Source organism: Trichomycterus rosablanca, chromosome 10 (assembly GCF_030014385.1).
Source record: "Trichomycterus rosablanca isolate fTriRos1 chromosome 10, fTriRos1.hap1, whole genome shotgun sequence".
NCBI classification, from domain to species: domain Eukaryota; kingdom Metazoa; phylum Chordata; class Actinopteri; order Siluriformes; family Trichomycteridae; genus Trichomycterus; species Trichomycterus rosablanca.
In genome coordinates this window covers 30648528-30668836 of record NC_085997.1, presented here as the reverse complement: position 1 = coordinate 30668836, position 20309 = coordinate 30648528, and the positions used below count along the sequence as shown (strand labels likewise).

Sequence of the window (20309 nt, the reverse complement as noted above, 5' to 3'; positions counted from 1 at the left end):
GCAAGAAGGTCTGGAGTTTGATTCCCAGGTGGAGTTGGCATGTTCTTTCTGTGCTTGTGTGGGTTTCCTCTGGGAGCTCTGGTTTCCTCCCACAGTCCAAAGACGTGCAAGTAAGGTGAATTGGAGATACAGAATTGTTTATGACTGTGTTTAATATTAAACTTAAACTGATGAATGTTGTGTAACCAGTAATTACCTGTTCTGCCATTAATGTAACCAAAGTGTGTAAAACATGAGGTTAAAATCCTAATAAATAATTGTAACTTAGTTTTGCTTAGAAACTCGATACAATTTAGAATTTGACAATCTGTGGTTTAAGTTTTGCACAGGACTAAGAATTTTAGACCTCTAATCTTGTGATTTAGCTAAAGTGTTTTGTATTGATAGACTCGAAGTGATTTTTTGCAAGTGAATACAGTAATGGGAACAGTCTCTATACAAAATCAGATTTTGATTGAGAATGTAGCTGTACAGCTGTAAATCACTCTATGTTCTGCAGGTGATGAGCTGCATTTCATAACCAGCACAAACACGTGCCAGTGCTTTAGCTTAGATAACATGTCTCTGTTCCTATTGGTTGATATGTGGAAAACAGACAGTTCAAACAACCAATCAGATGCAGCACTCATACCCTTCAGAGAGGCGGTGACGGTTCTGATTGGCTGCGCGATCTTTCCTTGAGTAAGGAGTTAAACTGCAACTTTGTGACTGGTGTGAAGTTTCCAAAACTGCAGTCCGTGTCTGAAGAGCATTTATGTGTACTTCTGTTCCTCTGGGTTTTGTTGTTGTGTTAACAGTGTAATTTAACGGTTTTACCATGAGTTGTTTTGACATGCCTTCTGATATTCCGGATATTTTCAAGGCTCTTCTGGAGCAGCCGTTTCCATTCGCAGGCTTTAATGAGAATGGTGAGTATATTTCATATTCAGTTATGAAACTGCTCCTCTTCGGTTTGAGTCAGTAAGTTGTTGAATAATAGAAAAATACTTTATATTATTGATTAGGATTCTAACATCATGTTCTACACACTTTGGTTATATTCATGACAGGACAGGTAATAACTGGTTACACAAGATTCATCAAGTGTAATGTCAAACATAGTCATGGACAATTTTGTATCTCCAATTCACCTCACTTGCACGTCTTTGGACTGTGGGAGGAAACTGGAACTCCCGGAGGAAACCCACACAGACACGAGGAGAACATGCAAACTCCACACAGAAAGAACCCAGACCTCCCCACCCGAGGATCGGACCCAGGATCTTTGAGTTGACAGTTCTACCCAGTGAGCCATCGTGCCACCCTAATAGAAAAATACTTTATTTATTTTAATAGTGTTTATATTAGTTACTCATATGTTTGATATTGATTTTGTCCAGGTCATTTGAAAATATAAAAGTAAAACAATGCAAATATCAACACCAGCTGCAAGCATTTATTTCCCAGCTTTGTTTGTTTGTTTATAGGGATTCTAACATCATGTTTCACACACTTTGGATACATTCATGACAGAAACGGTAGTTACACAAGATTCATCAGTTTAAGTTCAATATCAAACTGTCAAGAGCAATTTTGTATCTCTAATTCACCTAATTTGCTAAATGTCTTTGGACTGTGGGACGAAACCAGAGCTCCCGGAGCAAACCCCACACAGACATGGGGAGAACATGCAAACTCCACACAGACATGGGGAGAACATGCAAACTCCACACAGAAAGAACCCGGACCCCCCCCCCCTGGGGATCAGGACCTTCTTGCTTTGAAGCAGGAGACAGTTCTACCCACTGAGCCACCATGTCGCCCTAATAGAAAAATACTTTATCTATTTAACAGCGTGTATGTTAGTTGCTTATATGTTTGATATTTTATTTTGCAAATATCAACGACAGCCGCAAACCCTTATTTCCCAACACTGTTTATTAGGATTTTAACGTCGTGTTTTACACTTTAATTACATTCATCAGTTTAAGTTCAATAGCAAACACTGTCGAGCATTTTGTATCTTTAATTCACCTAATTTGGATGTCTTTGGACTGTGGGAGGAAATCCATGCAGACACTGGCAGAGTATGCAAACTCCACACAGAAAGGATTCAGACTGCTCCACCTAGGAATCAAACCCAGGACCTTCTGGCTGTGTGGCAGGAGACAATGCTACCCACTGAGCCACTCTTACCTAGCACTGTGTTTTATCACTGCTACTCTGATACAGAGTGAAAACAATATTTTCCATTTGTAGGCTCCCTAACAACATTTATATTACTAAACTATATATTTTAAGCTATTCACAACTACTTGATTCTTACTGTTTATGCTAATCTTTGCAGGATCTGAAAACTATCAAAGCTACCTGCTTTTGGCACATAACTTGAGTACAATTTTTTTTATTTTTTTTTATTTAACCTTTAATTTAACCAGGCAAGTCATTAAGAACACGTTCTTATTTACAATAACAGCCTGGCAAGTAGAAGAGTCTACTTGAGGAAGAGGGAATACAACATCATCAACAGGGGGAAAAGAAGGGAAAAACTAAACAAAAATTATAATCATAATAGTAAAACAGTCAATTCATAGTAAAACAAGTACATGTATTAGTAAAAATATTCCTAATGCTGTTCTTAAAATTTGAGATCGGAATAAAAACCTGTAGTTTTAAAGTTTTCTGGAGTGTGTTCCAATCTCTACCAGCAGATAACTGAAATGATGAAGAGCCAAAGGCAGTGTATGTTTTGGGAATGTTTAGTTGAATGATGCTAGATGACCTAGTGTTATACAGTGTATCACAAAAGTGAGTACACCCCTCACATTTCTGCAGACAGGGACAACACTGACAAAATGACACTTTGACACAATGAAAAGTAGTCTGTGTGCAGCTTATATAACAGTGTAAATTTATTCTTCCCTCAAAATAACTCAATATACAGCCATTAATGTCTAAACCACCGGCAACAAAAGTGAGTACACCCCTTAGTGAAAGTTCCTGAAGTGTCAATATTTTGTGTGGCCACCATTATTTCCCAGAACTGCCTTAACTGCCTTAACAGGGAGTTTACCAGAGCTTCACAGGTTGCCACTGGAATGCTTTTCCACTCCTCCATGACGACATCACGGAGCTGGCGGATATTCGAGACTTTGCGCTCCTCCACCTTCCGCTTGAGGATGCCCCAAAGATGTTCTATTGGGTTTAGGTCTGGAGACATGCTTGGCCAGTCCATCACCTTTACCCTCAGCCTCTTCAATAAAGCAGTGGTCGTCTTAGAGGTGTGTTTGGGGTCATTATCATGCTGGAACACTGCCCTGCGACCCAGTTTCCGGAGGAAGGGGATCATGCTCTGCTTCAGTATTTCACAGTACATATTGGAGTTCATGTGTCCCTCAATGAAATGTAACTCCCCAACACCTGCTGCACTCATGCAGCCCCAGACCATGGCATTCCCACCACCATGCTTGACTGTAGGCATGACACACTTATCTTTGTACTCCTCACCTGATTGCCGCTACACATGCTTGAGACCATCTGAACCAAACAAATTAATCTTGGTCTCATCAGACCATAGGACATGGTTCCAGTAATCCATGTCCTTTGTTGACATGTCTTCAGCAAACTGTTTGTGGGCTTTCTTGTGTAGAGACTTCAGAAGAGGCTTCCTTCTGGGGTGACAGCCATGCAGACCAATTTGATGTAGTGTGCGGCGTATGGTCTGAGCACTGACAGGCTGACCCCCCACCTTTTCAATCTCTGCAGCAATGCTGACAGCACTCCTGTGCCTATCTTTCAAAGACAGCAGTTGGATGTGACGCTGAGCACGTGCACTCAGCTTCTTTGGACGACCAACGCGAGGTCTGTTCTGAGTGGACCCTGCTCTTTTAAAACGCTGGATGATCTTGGCCACTGTGCTGCAGCTCAGTTTCAGGGTGTTGGCAATCTTCTTGTAGCCTTGGCCATCTTCATGTAGTGCAACAATTCGTCTTTTAAGATCCTCAGAGAGTTCTTTGCCATGAGGTGCCATGTTGGAACTTTCAGTGACCAGTATGAGAGAGTGTAAGAGCTGTACTACTAAATTGAACACACCTGCTCCCTATGCACACCTGAGACCTAGTAACACTAACAAATCACATGACATTTTGGAGGGAAAATGACAAGCAGTGCTCAATTTGGACATTTAGGGGTGTAGTCTCTTAGGGGTGTACTCACTTTTGTTGCCAGTGGTTTAGACATTAATGGCTGTATATTGAGTTATTTTGAGGGAAGAATAAATTTACACTGTTATATAAGCTGCACACAGACTACTTTTCATTGTGTCAAAGTGTCATTTTGTCAGTGTTGTCCCATGAAAAGATATACTTAAATATCTGCAGAAATGTGAGGGGTGTACTCACTTTTGTGATACACTGTATGTAACAGACACTGGCTGTATCAGGTTTTGTAGATAAGGTGGTGTTTGACCAAGGAGAGTTTTGTAGATGAGTGTAAACCAGTGTATACTGTGACGAGTGTGTAAAGAAGGTCAATTAACCAAAGTGTAAAGAGAGCAATGATGAGTTCTAAAATGAGCATTTGTAAGAAGACGGAGAGCTGAATGGTACAGGGCATCAAGCTTCTGAAGGGTGTTTTTGCCTGCCACTCGGTAAACTGTATCTCCATAATTAAATATTAAATGTGACTTGGTAACAGTATGATTTATCTGCCTGAATTGTCAGAATGGTCATACATTTTGTGTTTGTTTAACTATTATGGCTAAAACATATAAATACCTGCTAAATAGAAAAAATTGAAAAAGTGCATTCACATTAGAACATTGTGTTCTAATTTGATCTGGATGGTATGGATCACAGATTACACAATAATGCAAATTATCCACATGATATAGGTATGACACTTAAAGCAATTTTAGAAACAGTATGCAGACCAGTGGTTCTGTGGATACTATGGCTATTGGCTATTTATAATCGACAACTTGAGGGAGTGTTGCCCAAACGTCTGTGTGTAGCCAGGGCCTGACCAAACCATTTAGCTGACCTGCTGGTGAACAGTGAAAAATAAAACCTAAATAAGAAAATCACTTGCTTTAAGGGTGCTGTATAGCTTTGTTTGAACTTAGTAAAGCATGTGATTCTTTAAGCATTGCTTTTTCCACTTTGGTGGAGCTTTTTCTATACTTGTTTTATATTTTTAAGGTAGTACATGTGGGCAGTATGCCACTTAAGACCCTGGTTTGTTATTGAGACAAGCAGTGTGTAAGTTTCGCGGGAACAGATATCTCTTGGGGCCTGGAGGGTGGGAACCCTCCTCTTCAGAGACTGGCTGTGTGTGTGTGTGTTATAATAGCACGTGCACGGCCATGTGAACGTGCGTGCCTACTGAAGTACACAGGCTTTGTGTTTCACACGTGAGCTTGTTTGTTGTTTAAGCATACATTGGAAAATTATGCAGAATTATTAACTGTATTATTTTAAGCTATACAAATAATCTGCAAAAGACTATATAATTTAAGAAACATGTCATTTAATTACACATACAGACTAATTATCTTTTGTTTTTATTGTTTTAAAATTAAGCAGCAAATAATGTTTTCCAAAAATTGGGTGTGACTTAGTACTGACTTAACTGATTAACTTTCTTTAGTGGTAATGGCTTCAAAACTGTTTCCATGTTTTGCATTCAGAGTACTGCCATTTAAAATGTACCTCAAACTACGATGTTTCTATTTTGAAAACTTGCACCCAGGTCATGTATTTCTGTATTTTTTTTTTTAGCAGTAGCTCATGTTACATTATTAATGTGAAGGCTGTAAGACCGGTCACCTCCCTGTAAGAAGAGGAGTTGGTGCCAAATTGAAATGCAATCACTACAGTGAAAAATGTGAAATGCAATACACACATCATTGCTTTCAGGTAACATACAGAATATGTGCCAAAATTAAAAGCAAAACCTCTATTACTCTATTTTCACATCTCTTGACCTCGATGAATAATTTAAGTGAATTAGATTTAAACAAACCATAAATACACAAAACTAATTTTAAACAACGGATATAACTAGTGAAAAGGAAAAACGTGAGTTTAAATGAGTCTAAAAGTGATTTCTGGACATTTTGAGTGCAGACACAGAAGTGGCGTTGTTGGCATGGCAGTCTAACACTTGCAGGCCTCAACCTCAGGTGGGTAAAAAGGTTCCTGTCAGAATCACAGCGGGATTTTCTCCGGGAGCTGCGGTTTCCTCCCATAGGTGAATTGGACATGCAAAATTGACTGTGACTGTGTTTGAGGGCCAGTGATAGCTCAGTGGTTAAGGTACTGGACTAGTAAACAGAAGGTTGCCGGTTCAAGCCCCGCCACCACAAAGTTGCCACTGTTGGGTCCCTGAGTAAGGCCCTTAACCCTCAATTGCTCATCGTGTTCAGCTCATTGTGTAAGTCGCTTTGGATAAAAGCGTCTGCTAAATGCTGAAAATGTAAATGTAAAATGACACTGAACTAGAACTGATGAATCAACCTGTCCTGTCATGAATGGAATCACAGTGTAAACCAATAAATATAAATCCTCATGTATCATTTGTTTTTTATTTTGGCACATATTCTACATGTTACTAGGAAATAGCAATGATGTGTTTATTACATTTCTTGTGTTTATTATTAAAATTTTTCCCTCTGTAGTCATTGCATTTATTCTTTTTGCTCTGTGGGTAGCAGTCGCCTCACAGCAAGAAGGTCCTGGGTTCGATTTCCAGGTGGGGCGGTCTGGGTCCTTTCTGTGTGGAGTTTGCAAAGAAAACTTTGAAATTAAATTTTGCTGGATCCCAGGGCACATCGGCATCCGAGGAATCGAAGAGGCCGACAGGCTAGCACGTAAACCTCCAACCATGCACCAACCAAAAAATAAGCTATTAATACCAAACATGAAATACATCAGAAACAAATGGCAACTTGAATGGAAAACACAACACAACAATAAACTTAATGAAATATACCCCAACATCAACACATACCACAAACCTACGCCAACAAACAGAATGGAGCAATCTGTATGGACTAAATCGGACACACCAAATTGACTCATTCACACCTACTGAGAGGAGGACCCCCACCAAAATGTGATATGTCGTACCATCATAACAATAAAACACATAATTATTGAATGTCACAAATACAGTACAATAAGGAAACAACTAGGAATCCCAAAAAGTAATAAATTTTCTCGCAAATACTGGACTAATCACAAACATCTAAAAACAGACATCAAAAATCTAACGAATTACCTTTCAGCCACGATTATTAATTTCATGTAGACATGGTGTTAAACCCCTCAGTCAACCAATCATTCACGAATATAAAACTGAGGACTCACATACGAAGTTAAATAAAACAAAAATGAAACAAGAAATAAATAAATAAAAAACTTAAATGTTTCTGCCATGAATGTAACCAATGTGTTAACATGGCGTTAAACAATAAAACAAACAAACAAACTGTTTATTATTAAAAAAAATTCCTCTGTAGTCATTGCATTTATTCTTTTGGCTGAGTGGGTAGCACTGTCGCCTCACAGCAAGAAGGTCCTGGGTTCGATTTCCAGGTGGGGCGGTCCGGGTCCTTTCTGTGTGAAGTTTGCATGTTCTCCCCGTGTCTGTCTGGGTTTCCTCCCACAGTCCAAAGACATGCAAGTGAGGTGAATTGGAGATACAAAATTGTCCACGACTGTTTGACAATAAAAGTTGTGAATTGATTAATCTTGTGTAACCAGTAACTGCCTGTCCTGTCATAAATGTAACCAAAGTGTAAAACATGACGTTTAAATCAATATAAATCAATATAAATAATAACAATAGAAATAAATAAGGGTTCAGTACGGGTTAGTCTGAGTGCTCTCTCTGTTCTCTCACTTGGACGCTTTGTTTACTGAAGTGGGCGGATCAGTGTGAACACGGAGCAAACTGGCTGCACGCGATATGTAGAATCAGGTCAGAGGCATCGGGCTTGTTTACAGTCTGCGGCAGATATTCGATATTTTTGTGGAAATTATTAGATTCAATTCCACATTTCGTACATTACGTTAATCTGAAGAACGGATATCATGTCTGGAGAAAAGGTGGCTGTTAGTTTGGAGGAAGGCAGCGCTGCATCAGCTCTGTTTCCAGCGGCGTTACGGAAAATACTAGAAATTCCTCTTCCGGATTTGCTGGACTGTGCAGACGGTGTGTAATATTTATAACCCGGTGATGTTTATTAGTACGTCAGTAAATATATACATACATGATAGTATAATAAATGTATACGTAACAGTATGTAAACTGTTACAATCGTGACGCAGTTTATTTATTAAGATTTTAACGTCATGTTTTACACTTTGGTTACATTTATGACAGGAAAGGCAGTTACTGGTTACACATACACAGGATTCAGTTTTTAATGTCGAACAGTCATGGACAATTTTGTATCTCCAATTCACCTCACTTACACGTTTTTGGACTGTGGGAGGAAACCCACACAGACACAGGGAGAACATGCAAACTCCACACCTGGATCTGGGGATCGAACCCAGGACCTTCTTGCTGTGAGGCAACAGTGCTACCCACAGAGCCACCATGCTGCCCTACTACACCTTAAAAAAAAGAATACAGACATAGTACAATTTGAAAGGTAGAATGTAAAGCCTGTAACTGTTAACACAGAGGTTTTATATATTACACAACACACACCGCAGATTTAGAAAGTATTCAGACCCCTTGATGGCTTTTTTGCACACTGTGTCGTGGATTTGATTTTGATTATATAGAATTGTGTATTTCACCCATCAATCTACACGTAAGGACCCATTATAAAGTGAAAACATGTTATATGATTACAATTAAAAAACTAATGTATTCAGAAAACTGTATATAAAAGTATTCAAACCCTTTCCTGTGGCACTTAAAACTGTGGTAAATTATGGTATTAGTGAACTTATGTGCAGGGCCTGTGCTTACTGTTTTGTCCAAGTTACTTATAAATTAATGCTTTAAATGCATTTTGTGTTGACAGTCAGAAAATCCAAATAAAACATAGCCTTAAAGGCAGCATTGGATCTGTATTAGGTTTGATATAAATATTTTATTTAAAAAGGGGTGAAGGTAACTGCATCCCTGTTGGTAATAGTAACTGTGCATACAGTATTTGATGTCACAATGTGATTGCAGAGAGTAATTACTTTTTACTTTTTTATAAAAGCATTGTATTAAACAAAATGGAACTTGGCTTTGTTTTTAAGTTTTTGCAATTTAATGAAACATTGAATGTTTACCATATGATTTAGTTGGTAATGGTTTTGTTTTTAAAACTTTCAGAAAATGACAAAGAAAAGATATCTGGCGATGAAGCCGACTCCGGAAGTGGAGTCAGTGATCTGGGACCATCAGCCGCCCTCACCCCAGCTATCTGGGATAAGACTATTCCGTATGATGGCAAAACCTTCCATTTGGAGTATATGGATCTGGATGAGTTCCTTATTGAAAATGGTATTAATTCTTCTTCTGAGGAGGTCCAGGGAGAGAGCCCCTCAGAAAAGAACCCACTGGAGAAAGCTCCCACCACCATTCTAAAGGCAGATGCAAGTCTGTCAGCTCCTGTCACTCTTGTGCCAGCCACTGAGTTGGAGCAGTGTGATGAAGAAGTGAGCACAACCATTGTATCGAAGTCGGAGTCGACAGAGACCAAAACAGGTTAGTGTACAGTATGAAAATGCTCAGCTTTTGATTTTGTTACAATTTGATTCAGCAAATATGAATAAATTAAATCTATTTAGCAAGTAAATTAAATAATGTAAAGGAAACAATTACTCCTTTGTGGTTAAATATAAACCCAACAAAATCTCAGAAGTTAACATTTCTTAAAAGTAGTGCTTTGCATGCTCAATGTATGCTCTGATTTGGTCAGGCCTACCGAAGGAATGCTTAACGCCAGATCAAATTGACCCAGAAGAGATTGAGGTATCGGTGAACTTTGAGCCAGATCCAGCAGACCTTGTCCTTTCCACCATACCTGGAGAAGAGCTGTTTGACCCTCGCAAGCATCGTTTTTCTGAAGAGGAACTCAAACCACAACCAATGATCAAGAAAGCCAGGAAAATATTTGTGCCTGAAGATCTAAAGGTAGGTCTATAGGATTAGTCTAGGATCTTTACAGCTTCTTTTTTTTTTTTTTTTTTTTTCTTTTTTTGCATTTTCTCCCCTTTTCTCCCAATTTTTAGCACGTCCAATTTTTACCCAATTGCATTATGCTTCCTCTCTACTGGTGCTGACCCCCACCCCTGATTGAGGAGAGCGAACTGACATATCGGTTCTCCTCCAATACGTGAGCAGTAGCCGACTGCATTTTTCACCTGCACTAGTGAATTCATATGCGAATCAGCCCTGTGCATGGAAAGCCATACCCTGATCAACCAGCCTCTACCAGCCAGCAGAGCCACACCCTGATCAACCAGCCTCTACCAGCCGGCAGAGGTCGTAATTGCATCAGTTATGAGGTCACTCTCCGGCACCCCTAACCCAGTATGAACAACAGCCAAACGTTGTTCATATAGCTGCCCAGCCCGGCCGGATGGCAGAGCTAAGATTCGACACGATGTATTCGAAATCCCAGCTGGTGTGCTAGCGTGTTTTACCGCTGCGCCACCTGACCGACCGCAGATTCAATTTAAAGTGATTTACAATTGTGACTAAATACCATGCAAGCAACAACAGGTGACCAATATTAGTATTTTTAGTATTAGTATTAGTATCCTATTAAACTTTTTTTTAACTGTGCAAGAAGCTTTAATAAAATCTTTGTAAATTACGTATTAGAAAAAGAGACCTTGATATACGATTTTATTGCTGAATAAAACAATACTGTTATTAAAAACAGTGAGCATGGCCCTTAACCATTGATTTAGTAATACTGGTCACCTGTTGTTAAATAACACTTTTACCTGGAGTCTTTTGAAAAAAGTAAAACATCAGTAATCTAACAAGGAAGCAGTGTTTGTAAAAGAGGTGAAACTTTAGTGTTTAAATATGATTTTTTTGTTGTGTAATGAGTGTAATAATGATTATTCTCAGTGTGTTGCCTAAGCTTTACAAATGTTTTATTAACTACTATAGGATGATAAGTATTGGCAGAGGAGGAAGAAGAACAACGTTGCAGCTAATCGTTCTCGGGAAGCCAGACGACTGAAGGAGAATCAGATCGCAGTACGGGCAGCTTTCCTCGAACGGGAGAACAGCGCTCTTAGGCTGGAGGTGGCTCAGCTACGCAAAAACTTAGGACATTTCAAAACCGTTGTGACTAGCTATGAAACAAAATATGGCAAACCGTGAGACCGGTCTCACCAGAGAGGTCACATTGTGTTTTGTAATACCATTCACTTACAGCTTACTCTAACTCTGTACAGCCGCCTTCAGTGGAGTTGAGTAGGGCTTACCTAATAAAGTGGTGTGAGGGACAAATGTTTTGATCTAAAGGGATAAAAGGCCTTTTGGCTGCTTAAATTAAATTATTAATCGGTTAGTCAGGACAAATAATAGTGAAAGCATTTTTATGTAGTCATATTCGGAAGCCTGAAAATTTTTTTGGTATGTAGCCCTATTAAAACTAAGTCACTTTATTTAGTTTAGCTGTGCATTTGAAGAACATATCTTCGATCAGGAGATTCTAAACTTTTGTCTGTGTTTTTAAATTTAATTTATACCAAAAATAACAGTTTTCCCCTCGTCTTAGAGCAAAAATCATACTGAAATTACCATGTCTGAAAAAAGAATAAAACTAGATGTTAAAATGTAGGTGGACTCATTACCCAAGTAAAGTAAAATGCTAAGGGGCGATATGTAAGTGTGAGGGGAATTATTATGCGCATAAATTATATATATTTGTGTGTGTAAGTATATTTGCGATTTGGGGGTTTCTTCTTACTTTTATTTTGTTTGGGTAATTGGCTTTTATGACATTATGTTTGTTGGGGTCGTTTCATTTATGTTCTTTCCATCAATCAACAATGAGACTGTGTTATTTACAATTTAACTGCTGAATTATACCATGTGTTCAGGATATACTGTATATCCACAATGTAGTTACATTTAAGTTTTTTTCTTTGTGGTCTAAACCTAGACAGATGACTATCACTTTGGATGTATAATTTACTATTTCCATTACCATTGTCATTTTTCTCAGATTGTGCAGTACACAAACAGCCTATAATTGTCTGTAAACATATGTTGATTAGCTGTTTTTAAGTAGAATTGAAAACACAAAACCAGGTAAATATAAAATAAGTTTTAGTTTGAACTGTTGCTTCCATTACATGGATCTCAGCCTTATTAAAAGCCAGGTCTTAGTGACTGTACTAAATACAACAGATACCCCTGTGTGACAAATGTGCCTGGGGTATCACTGAGCATGCAGAACCATTTATGAATCCCCACTGCTGGGCTCAAGAAATAGGTTATCAGATGCAGTTGTGTAAATAAAAGTGTAAATGTTTTGTATGTATTATGCACTTCCTATGTACAAACGTGTGCTTTGTTCTCAAGTTGCTCAACCCAAGTGGTCTTTAAAAAGTGAAGTGGGGCCTTTCAGGGCAGGGACACCCCTAAACCTTAAAACATAGATTGTTCGCCTAAGTTTAATGAAAAAGTATCCGCATTTAACAGAGAAAACTGAAAGGAGTATGTGTACATGTGGGCTGATAGTATGTTGTATGGCTGGATAGTGAAAATAGCTAAATGAAGTATGATCAACAAAACAATCAGTACATAAAAATAAGCGTAATAAGTAAATTGATTTACATGAGTTCTTGTCAGTGGAGTTTTGAGGTTTTATTTGACCTGTGCAACTAGCTGGTTAGGAACATCTAAGGGAACTCATTCAGCTAAATTAACCACAGGTATACTAGGGGTTTGAATTCCCTTTGCTGTAGTCTATAGATCTGCATTAGTATAGCAATAACACACTGTTCAGTAGTGACATTAGAGGCTCATTTAGCTAAAGTATCTTCCAACAATGTCTGTACTAACTCCAAACCAGCTGTGCATAACTGTAACTGTGTAGCTGTGCTTTTGCTTAACTTTAGAATGCATATGGATAGCTCATAGTTCAGATCTGAAAAGAGTTAGGATCCTAAAGTGTCTTCACAGTTTTTGTCTTTATAATTAATTCTAAAAACTTTCATGTCAGAACTGTACTTCTACTTTCTATAAAGGACTGTACCCATGTATGTAACATTTTTAAAGTACTGTACATCAGATTTGTCTTTTGTCTGTTTCAAACTTGTATAAATACTTGCTGCTTTCATCTCATATAAATAATAAAACTATTTATAGTGGCCTTTTACAGGTCCTTCTCAAAAAATTAGCATATTGTGATAAAGTTCATTATTTTCCATAATGTAATGATAAAAATTAAACTTTCATATATTTTAGATTCATTGCACACCAACTGAAATATTTCAGGTCTTTTATTGTTTTAATACTGATGATTTTGGCATACAGCTCATGAAAACCCAAAATTCCTATCTCAAAAAATTAGCATATCATGAAAAGGTTCTCTAAACGAGCTATTAACCTAATCATCTGAATCAACGAATTAACTCTAAACACCTGCAAAAGATTCCTGAGGCTTTTAAAAACTCCCAGCCTGGTTCATTACTCAAAACTGCAATCATGGGTAAGACTGCCGACCTGACTGCTGTCCAGAAGGCCATCATTGACACCCTCAAGCAAGAGGGTAAGACACAGAAAGAAATTTCTGAACGAATAGGCTGTTCCCAGAGTGCTGTATCAAGGCACCTCAGTGGGAAGTCTGTGGGAAGGAAAAAGTGTGGCAGAAAACGCTGCACAACGAGAAGAGGTGACCGGACCCTGAGAAAGATTGTGGAGAAGGGCCGATTCCAGACCTTGGGGGACCTGCGGAAGCAGTGGACTGAGTCTGGAGTAGAAACATCCAGAGCCACCGTGCACAGGCGTGTGCAGGAAATGGGCTACAGGTGCCGCATTCCCCAGGTCAAGCCACTTTTGAACCAGAAACAGCGGCAGAAGCGCCTGACCTGGGCTACAGAGAAGCAGCACTGGACTGTTGCTCAGTGGTCCAAAGTACTGTTTTCGGATGAAAGCAAATTTTGCATGTCATTCGGAAATCAAGGTGCCAGAGTCTGGAGGAAGACTGGGGAGAAGGAAATGCCAAAATGCCTGAAGTCCAGTGTCAAGTACCCACAGTCAGTGATGGTCTGGGGTGCCATGTCAGCTGCTGGTGTTGGTCCACTGTGTTTTATCAAGGGCAGGGTCAATGCAGCTAGCTATCAGGAGATTTTGGAGCACTTCATGCTTCCATCTGCTGAAAAGCTTTATGGAGATGAAGATTTCATTTTTCAGCACGACCTGGCACCTGCTCACAGTGCCAAAACCACTGGTGAATGGTTTACTGACCATGGTATTACTGTGCTCAATTGGCCTGCCAACTCTCCTGACCTGAACCCCATAGAGAATCTGTGGGATATTGTGAATAGAAAGTTGAGAGACACAAGACCCAACACTCTGGATGAGCTTAAGGCCGCTATCGAAGCATCCTGGGCCTCCATAACACCTCAGCAGTGACACAGGCTGATTGCCTCCATGCCACGCCGCATTGAAGCAGTCATTTCTGCAAAAGGATTCCCGACCAAGTATTGAGTGCATAACTGAACATAATTATTTGAAGGTTGACTTTTTTTGTATTAAAAACACTTTTCTTTTATTGGTCGGATGAAATATGCTAATTTTTTGAGATAGGAATTTTGGGTTTTCATGAGCTGTACGCCAAAATCATCAGTATTAAAACAATAAAAGACCTGAAATATTTCAGTTGGTGTGCAATGAATCTAAAATATATGAAAGTTTAATTTTTATCATTACATTATGGAAAATAATGAACTTTATCACAATATGCTAATTTTTTGAGAAGGACCTGTATTTTACCAAAAAGTTGTCATGCCTTATTATTAAACTGAACATGCTGTTATCACTATGCTATTTTTTATGGTTTAAGGATGGATAACAGTTGTGAAAATTGAAGCAAATTTTAGGTATGTCTAATAAAACAATTAACCAAATTAAACAAATTTTATTAACACTAACTTTTCTCTTGACTTAAATTATTAAAATATGTAACATATAAATTACATATGACAACATATACAAATAAACAGTACAGTACAGGGTGAGTCAAAATTAACACTTGAATGGCAGAAACCATATATTCACAAAACATACTTCATATGTGTAAGGTGATTTACAGGACAGTCTTAACCTGTTCGCCATCAAGTTCAACACAGAAAAACCAGCGAGCAACAGTACCAGCCCGGACACACATTTCACGTGGAATAGATCCATTAGTGTTAACATAATTTCGACTCATCCTGTACTATAAAAATAACAGATCCAATTTCCCCCTGGTTACAAGGTATTACTAAAAAAATCTAACCCATGGAAGCATTCTTATCTTGTTTTTTTATAAATCTTGCAAGTTGTTGTTGTCAGCTGTGGTGTGCTTTTTGTAGCGTATTTTACCGCTACGCCACCTGAGTGCCATTTCATTTGTTCAAACATTTATGCTGAAATAGTTTTTTGTATTTTAGAAGACAAAAGTCAACGTGTGAACAAAGTTAATATGTGCACTGAAACTAAAAGTAGCAGAAAGACTTTATAAGCAGTTTGTAAAAGTTGGATTTTATTACATGAGAAAAATGAGTAAAAAAATCTTAACAGAAAAACAGCTGCTGAAACTAAATCTGAAAGGCCATCTTCACAATCCCAGTTTCACCTCTTTTTGAAGCCATACTTTTTTCTTTCATAAAAGAGGTCAGTCTTAGAGCTTCCGAGGTTTACAATCTTTGGACAGCCATCTCGCTGTGTAGCAGAGAGGAAAAAAAAGTACGAGTTTAACACCACAATGAACAGCAAAACCCAAAATAACAGTTTTTAATAGAGATGGAACGATCGATCGGCTACGAATCGGTATCGGCCGATCGCATATTTTGATTAAAAATCTAATTGTAAAATATTTCCTAAGTAGCCGATCCGATCACGTGATATATAAAGATCTTGTTAAGTTAACAGCTCAGTGGATTGATCCAGACTTGGAGCTACAAAGCACCAACCATCACATCACCATTCATCAACCATCGTACAGAAACCACAGTGAAAGCTCTTCATGACCTAAAATAACATCATTAACGTTGTGCATCATACATACAATGTAATTTTGCTGATTGTAATATTTACTTTAAAAAGATAATTCAACCCGGTCACATCTGAGTCGATTCTATCAGCACGTTATATAAACTCCTGGTTCACTTTGGTAAATCGTAAGTGGTTCTTACTTGTGATGTAGATGAGAACAGAAAACGTTACAGAGCCAATCAGAGGCAAAAGTTTATTCATTAGCAAATTTGTTAGTTCAGGATCATCTGCTGAACTTTTAGGATCAGAAAACTTTTAGCTCCTTAGACGGAACGAGTCTGACTCGGTTACAGATCTGTGGTAATAGCAGTTTAATTAAGCTTTTTAATTAAGCTTTTTAATGTAAGAGAGTCACACAAAATGTTCTGTAGTAGTTGGTGTTTATTTAAAACCACGACATTTAATTAATAACAGTAAACACGGAGAGATAACTGAGAAGAGAAACTTACACTTCACATAAAACGAATCGACTCATGAATCAATGAATCACTTATAGCGATACTGTGAACAAAGCGTCTCTTCTAAAGGCACAAACACACACACACGCGCGCGCGCGCTGCTCCGGTTTATCTTCACTGTGAGGCTCTTTTTAAGTTTATTTATTTTATTTACTGCTAGATTTGAAACAGCATTATTTTAAACCAGTATATATGCAATTACTTGCAAATTAAATATGATCATTTGCTGCTCCATTTATAGACATCAAAAATGTACTTACATCTTTCTCCTGTATTGTGCATTCCTTGCAATAGTAAGCATCTGATACTCCTGGACCTCCACAGATCACACAGCGACCTTGGTAAGAGCCGTAGTTACATTCATCGCAAATGCGTACAAGTGTGCAAGGTCTGACATAGGAATCACAGATAACGCATTTGCCATCACCTGAAAAGTAAAACAAATATGCATGATTCAACTTTAGTGACCATAAAGACTAAATTAACCTTAGTGCTTACACTAAACATTTAAATGTCTAACCAGAAGTCTAAACAAAGTTCTCATCAAAAAAGTCCATAATATACAAAATAAAAGATGCAAAAACAAACAAAACTTACATTTCTCACAGAGTCTCCCAATGGCTGTAAAGAAAAAATACAAGTGAATAACACAGAGATTATAATAATAAAATAATGACATTAACTGTAGTTTTGTATAATGAAGGAGAAGGATCTGAACTAAAAATAAAAAGTACAAAAATCAACTTTGTTCATTTAGATTTCATTATATAATTAATCTAGTAAATACAGTAATGTTAGTCTTCTCCTGTACAGTCTTACTTAATACTTTTACTATATAAGTGTAGAAGATTGTAACATTAATGTATATACTACACTTATTATAAAGTAAAAGTATAAGTAAGAATGTACAGGAGAAGGCTAACATTACTGTATTTACTAGATTAACCATATAATTAAGTCTTCTCCTGTACAATTTTACTTACAATTTCATTATATGGTTAATCAAGTAAATACAGTAATGTTAGCCTTCTCCTGTACATTCTTACTTATACTTTTACTTTATAATAAGTGTAGTATATACATTAATGTTACAATCTTCTCCTGTACATTCTTACTTATACTTTTACTTTATAATAAGTGTAGTATATACATTAATGTTACAATCTTCTCCTGTACATTCTTACTTATACTTTTACTTTATAATAAGTGTAGTATATACATTAATGTTACAATCTTCTCCTGTACATTCTTACTTACACTTTTACTATATAATTAATCTAGTGAAAACACTAGTTTCACTCAGCTACACTCAACTCTAGCTAATCCAGCTAGCTAAGCAATGTGGCTATGTAGTTATTGTTATTAACTGCCATTACATATTATTTCACAAATGAAAAATACAAATACATAAAACAAAGACACGCTGCAGTAAAGTATTTTATCAGAATGAGCAAAGTTTCTTACCGACACCGGCTTGTTTTCTACAGAAGATTAAATCTGGATGATGTTTAGCCATTGTGCGTTAGCCGCTAAAACGCAACGACGAGAAGCCGTAGCCACGTGACCTGTGAACTCTTCTTCTTCTTCTTCTCACAGCAGCGAGCGGACACACTGCGCCCTGCTGGTGGCTTAGTGGGGTTAAAACCAGAGTATGAACGATAGGCAGATACGCCGTGGTGGACTTGCATACAATTCTCATGTTAATTAGATTGTTATTTAGTAAGTTTATATAAGATGATATTCAAGGTTAAAGGGTGCCAATCCATCGAGCAGCATCGCTTCTTCTCATACTTACTCACTCACATACACACTTATGGGCAATATTGTGCAGCCAGTTCACCTTTACAAAGTAAAAACATTCACTTTAGAAACTAGGATCAAGTCTAGGTCCTAACCGTGCCTCTCTTGGTGCAGGACCATACAAAAAACTAAATAAAAAAAAAACAGATTAACTTTAAATCGGAAGTCTGAAACAATTACAGCAATGTAGTCTGAAATTAAAGTAATTAAAGTCATGCCATTACACGCTAGCACACCAGAGCTGACATTTAGGACAGTGGTAGCCTAGTGGGTAGAGCTTTGTGTTATCAATCAGAAGGTTGAAAGTTCGAATCCTGGCTCTGCCATGCTGCCACTATTGGGCCTGTGAGCAAGGCCCTGAACCCTCTGTGCTCCAGGGGCACCGTACGATGGCTGACTCTGCGCTCTGACCCCAGCTTCCAAACAAGCGAGAATATGCAAAGAAAGAATTTCGTTGTACTGTACACCTGTATATGTATACATGACAATAAAGGCGTTCTATTCTATATATTTTCCTCACTTAGTTAAGTTTGAGTTCAGCTTAATATTTTGAAAATGTATTTAGGGCTGAATACAAAATGCATAGCCCTATATGAATTTAGTAACACATTCCATTTTCCATTATTTCAATACACATTACACAAATTAATAATGTATTTAGAATAAAACATAGTGGTAAAAGAAAATATTTATTTAAAAAATTGGTTTATTAATTTTTTTTGTTTCTTAAGATTATTTTAAAGCTTAAAGAATTTTGTAGTAAATATAACACTGGTAAATACATTTGTCAATTCTGTAATAAGACGTTTGAGGATACAGAATATAGACTGTAGACATAATAATTTGTTTTTAATAAAAGGTGGAGTAAATAGCTAACAGAACAATGTGGCTATTGATGGGTTTTGATTTAATTAGATTAATTTAGCATACGTTTGTGCCATTTTGAATAGCAGCATTTAGATACTTGCAAAAGTGTGAATATTTTGCAACAACAACAAAAAAATAATTAAAACAATTACCAGATTTTATTGGTTTGATAAAAAAGTATTTAAATATGCAATATGGTAATAATTCACAAATTCACAAAATTTAAAACAACGATAAGATCCAAAGGGAATGTATACATTGATGGATTTATATCATGAATATAGGAACTATCTACTTTAATTTCTTCTGTTTATTAACTCTTTGTATGTAAAATGTCTGTCGTCTGCTTTGAAATAATTGATATTTCTTTTGTACTTCAATTACAATGCAATGTTTACACAGTCTTGTACTTTATCTGGTACTTTATGTACAAGATTATAAGACCTTGTTTTTGATCGAATAAAAGCATGAGGGGGGTTACACCAAGGTCATAATCACAATATAAATGTTCCCCCCAGTATTCAGATATGCTCAGGATGTCCTCCTGATATACTGTATAAAAAACCTTCCACTCAATAGTTTTGCATAATGTTGGAATCCTATCAGGGGTTGATATGACAGAAATGTTTTAGAATGGCAGGAACCCAAGGGGGTAGATTTGGTTCCCCCTCACAATATTCAGTTAATGGCTATGGCTTTGGGGGAGAAAGAATTAACTGAAAATAAGATACGATTCCTTATCTAGAATAATCTTATCTTATTTTCAGGTAATTTAGATAACACTACCTGTAAATGACTAAGACTAAATGAGTTTCTCATTTGGATGTACCAGCTGTACAGGGTTCAAGTTCAACATTAGTAAACAATGCATCATACAGATGAATCTGACTGCAAGAGTGAGGCTGCGTTCTAATCCACACACTACAACACTGAGTAGTGGGTTGTAATAGTTACACTACCAGA

At 37.5% G+C, this 20309-nt stretch overlaps 2 protein-coding genes across 3 annotated transcripts; one reads left to right on the top strand and one right to left on the bottom strand.

The window, feature by feature from the left end:
* The first annotated feature begins 734 nt into the window (after positions 1–734).
* Positions 735–13253, top strand: tefa (TEF transcription factor, PAR bZIP family member a). Of its 2 annotated transcripts, none has more exons than XM_063003143.1 (4): positions 735–908; positions 9322–9696; positions 9911–10125; positions 11116–13253. In XM_063003143.1, the coding sequence occupies exons 1-4, from the start codon at positions 818–820 to the stop codon at positions 11329–11331; spliced, it is 897 nt and encodes a 298-aa protein (XP_062859213.1). In that variant the 5' UTR covers positions 735–817; the 3' UTR covers positions 11332–13253. The 2 variants fall into 2 exon arrangements, with proteins under 2 accessions (XP_062859213.1, XP_062859212.1); XM_063003142.1 differs by lacking the exon at positions 735–908 and adding an exon at positions 8023–8193.
* A 2437-nt stretch (positions 13254–15690) lies between these two features.
* phf5a (PHD finger protein 5A) lies at positions 15691–18243 on the bottom strand. Its single transcript, XM_063003789.1, has 4 exons — positions 18144–18243; positions 17277–17300; positions 16940–17106; positions 15691–15888 (listed from the first exon to the last, which is right to left on the bottom strand). Exons 1-4 carry the CDS (start codon positions 18193–18195, stop codon positions 15799–15801), a joined length of 333 nt encoding a protein of 110 aa, XP_062859859.1. The 5' UTR covers positions 18196–18243; the 3' UTR covers positions 15691–15798.
* Positions 18244–20309: the final 2066 nt, after the last annotated feature.

What these genes read in the sequence shown, in the direction of transcription:
- tefa (XM_063003142.1), top strand. Translation starts at nt 8,073, where the DNA reads ATGTCTGGAGAAAAGGTGGCTGTTAGTTTGGAGGAAGGCAGCGCTGCA. An exon ending in TTTGCTGGACTGTGCAGACG is followed by an intron (nt 8,194 to 9,321) that starts GTGTGTAATATT and finishes TAAAACTTTCAG; the next exon opens with AAAATGACAAAGAAAAGATA. An exon ending in TTGTGCCTGAAGATCTAAAG is followed by an intron (nt 10,126 to 11,115) that starts GTAGGTCTATAG and finishes TAACTACTATAG; the next exon opens with GATGATAAGTATTGGCAGAG.
- phf5a (XM_063003789.1), bottom strand. Translation starts at nt 18,195, where the DNA reads ATGGCTAAACATCATCCAGATTTAATCTTCTGTAGAAAACAAGCCGGT. An exon ending in TAGAAAACAAGCCGGTGTCG is followed by an intron (nt 17,301 to 18,143) that starts GTAAGAAACTTT and finishes TTTTCTTTACAG; the next exon opens with CCATTGGGAGACTCTGTGAG. An exon ending in TGGGAGACTCTGTGAGAAAT is followed by an intron (nt 17,107 to 17,276) that starts GTAAGTTTTGTT and finishes TTTACTTTTCAG; the next exon opens with GTGATGGCAAATGCGTTATC.